We start from the raw sequence: 3,155 nt of genomic DNA, 5'->3' as shown, positions 1-3,155 counted from the left end.
GGTGTCCGTCGGTGAGGAACACCTAGCACAGAAAAAGGGTGGCGGCGAGAGGGAGTTCCCACCTGTTGGCGTTCTTCCAGAAATAAAGACTTGAGAAAAATACCAAGGAGGGGCCGATCGGTGTGTTTCGGACGCGCCTGGAACCCCACCCTCGGTCAGAGGAAAAGCTCCTGGGGTGAGACGCAGAAGCTTCAGAAAAACCGAGAAGAAAGCAGCTCCCCCCGCGCGCCACGGCCTCTGCCTCGCACTCCTGAGCGGCCAGCCCAGCCTGCGCCTGGCCCGCGGCCCTCACCCCGGCCTTCCGGGTGCCTCGGCCGGCGACCTGCCTCCGAGTCCTCCCATGGCGGCAGCGCGACCCACAGGCTCCGCGAGCGGAGCCCTTTGCCGGCAACTCCTGCTGACCCTCACGGTGAGTGGCTGCCCGGGCCCCGGTCCCGAGTGGGCGCACGGACCCATGGGGGAGGGAGGGGAAACTCTGGGAGCGGGGGTCGGTGGTGGCAGCGGCCCCTGCGGGGGGTTCTTGGGCCTGGGGCTGGCTGAAAAAAGTGCCGTAGGCTGGGGGAGGCGGGAGGGCAGACGGAGGAGAGCGAGCTGGGCGCAGCTATCCCGGAGGGGAGGAGACGGGTGCCTCCGGTAGATGTGATCAGCGCAGGCAGATGGGCGGCTGCAAACGCTCATCCCAAACCGTGGCCTCTGGGTACAAGCCGGCGAGCGCCGCGCGCGCGCCCCGCGCTCTCCTCTGCGCCTCGCGCACCTCCCCGGGAGGGGCAGTCCGTTCGACCTCAGTGCCGGGCTCCGGCCGCAGACGAGGCGAGCCGCTGGGGACCGAAATCGCAGGTCCTTGGGTGAAAGGACTAGGCGCCTTTTGATCTTAGTGCGTGAGTGAAGGGGGGAGGGAAGAGCTGGGGCTGGGGCGGTCTCCACCCTCTGCGCCTAAAGATAGTAGATGGGCCGGCCCTCGGTGGTCCTTGGTAAGGTTTCCATTGTTTGTCAGCACGTGAGATTTCATTCCCCTTGAACTTCGGGGAAGTGGCTTTCCCTATCTCTCGCGTCGGAGGCATACAGATTCTCCCCGCTCCCCCGTCCCCCGCCAAGCCCTCCAGCTCTAGTTTCCTTCTCGCTTTAAAGAACCCAATAGCAAAGATCCCAAAGCTGGGAGGGAAAAAGGAGGTGGCCTTATAAGGAAGGGATAGCCCCCGCTCCCTGGCAGGAAAGACTGAGATCTCTTTGGGGGACCTCAAGGCATAGGAATCCAGTGCGGGGAGAGCAGCCCCTGGGAGAGTGTGGGATCAGAGGTTCCCCAGTCAGGGCTTCCTGGGTCCCCCGGAAGGACAAGATTTACATAGACCAAGTACAGAGGGCAAAGCGAGTGGTGTCCTTTCACGTTGAGCCGCAGGCGTTAGGGCTCCAGTCCCTAACCCTGAAGGACAAGGGGACGAAGGTGGAGAACCGACAGAGGGAGGATTCCTTCTGGGAGGGGTGCAACTGGCGGCGGGAAGTATCCGTGTAATTTCCCTTACTCTGCCGCTCTCATTGTACAACGAAGTCCTGAAATTTTTAACTAATGAAATTGTAGTTGTTACTATTATTAGAATGCCTTTCCCATGGAACTCCAGGGACTTCAAACCCTTAACTAAATTCCCGGGGCACATTAATAACATACAAAGGGCCGGGTGCACAGCAAGTAATAGTTCACAGCTGAGGAAATCAAGGGAGTAAATAACGGTCCTTAAGATACGTCTTTGATGACAAAAGGAACGGATTTTGCTTAGATTCTTAATAAAATTGACACTTTTTTTTTTGACACTTCTTTTTAAACATTGCCCTTGAAGGAAAAGGCATGATTAGGCATGGGTACTAAAAGGCGCAGGCCATAAATAGCTTTGATCTTATATACTGACACACACAACTTTCCGTGTGTTCTCACTTCCTTTTTAGAAGAAAGCACATATAAGGGAATAAACTAAAGTTGAATAATCCTCATTCTTTGGCCTTCCTTAGCTTCAAAGCTGGATAGGCCAGAAGTGGGGTGGCTGTGGCTACCCCCCTCATCCTACTGCATTCTGGCTGGAAGGCTTGGTGGGTCTTAAGCTGTTCTGATGCTCATGTGCATATCTGTGCAAAGTCCTGCTAGCCTCAGATGCTTGTTGTGGTTGTGAGCCTCATGTGTGAGGCTCACACATTTTATTTATTACTAAATAAAAATGGCTTGGGGGACACCCCTTACATTTCCCTTCCATCACCCTTCTGTGAATCAGCTTCTCCCAACTTCCTCATCTTGCCTCACCTCACACATTTAGTAACCACTTGAACACTGCCTCTACCTAAACACCTAATGAAGTTTCTGTCTCTCTAAGGTCATCAGGGATCTCCACTGCTAAATCGAAATCATTCCTTATACAATTCCATCTTGTGGTTGGAGCTCTTCTAAATCAAGAAGTCCAGCATGAACATGGACCTGAAAAACCATAAAGTAATAAAAATATCCCATGAAATATTTCAGCCTTACTCATAATAAGGAAAGATGAATTTAAAACTACATTGGTTGTAAAGCAATTATACTCTAATAAAGATGTTAAAGGAAAAAAGAAAAAAAATGGTCTATATCAAAAATAAATCTTTAAAAAAACAAACAAATAAATAATTTTAAAAATGATATTACAAAAAAAAGAAAGAAATACATTGAAATGTCATTTCTCATTTGGCAAACATCCAAAAGTTTGACAACAGGCTCTGTAGGCAAGAATGTGGAGAAATAGAAACTCATAAATGGCTAGTGAGTGTTAACAAAAAGTTACAACCCCTGTGGTCTATATACAGTTGTAACATGTAAATAGAAACTGTTTTGCCTCTTTCTTTCCAATTTATATGCATCTACTCTCTTTCCGTCTATTCACATACCAAATATTGCATTGTTTTAATTATTGAGACTTCACAAAACCTTTCAGTATCTGCTAAAGCTAATATCCTTTCATTGCTTTTCTTTTTCATAATGTTTCTATCTTTAATTATTTTTCCTTATTACATTTTATATCAGCTTGTCTAGTTCCAGAAAAAATATTGATGGGATTTTTTTTTTTTTTTTTTTTTTTTTGTACGTGGGCCTCTCACTGTTGTGGCCTCTCCCGTTGTGGAGCACAGGCTCCGGACGCCCA

At 49.6% G+C, this 3,155-nt stretch overlaps 1 protein-coding gene across 2 annotated transcripts in view; it reads left to right on the top strand.

Moving 5' to 3' along the window:
• The first annotated feature begins 316 nt into the window (after nucleotides 1-316).
• The window catches only part of DSC2 (desmocollin 2), a 30,095-nt gene continuing 27,256 nt past the window's right edge, over nucleotides 317-3,155 (top strand). For both annotated transcript variants that reach the window (XM_007455154.1, XM_007455155.1), the window contains exon 1: nucleotides 317-409. In XM_007455154.1, coding sequence (XP_007455216.1) covers nucleotides 341-409 — 69 coding nt within the window. In that variant the 5' untranslated portion in view covers nucleotides 317-340. The remainder of the gene's footprint in view (nucleotides 410-3,155) is intronic.

The sequence above is a fragment of the Lipotes vexillifer genome, unplaced genomic scaffold, assembly GCF_000442215.2.
Source record: "Lipotes vexillifer unplaced genomic scaffold, Lipotes_vexillifer_v1.1 scaffold90, whole genome shotgun sequence".
Taxonomy (NCBI): domain Eukaryota; kingdom Metazoa; phylum Chordata; class Mammalia; order Artiodactyla; family Lipotidae; genus Lipotes; species Lipotes vexillifer.
The sequence above is the reverse complement of the archived record's forward strand: the minus strand, read 5'-3'. Positions and strand labels throughout refer to the sequence as shown.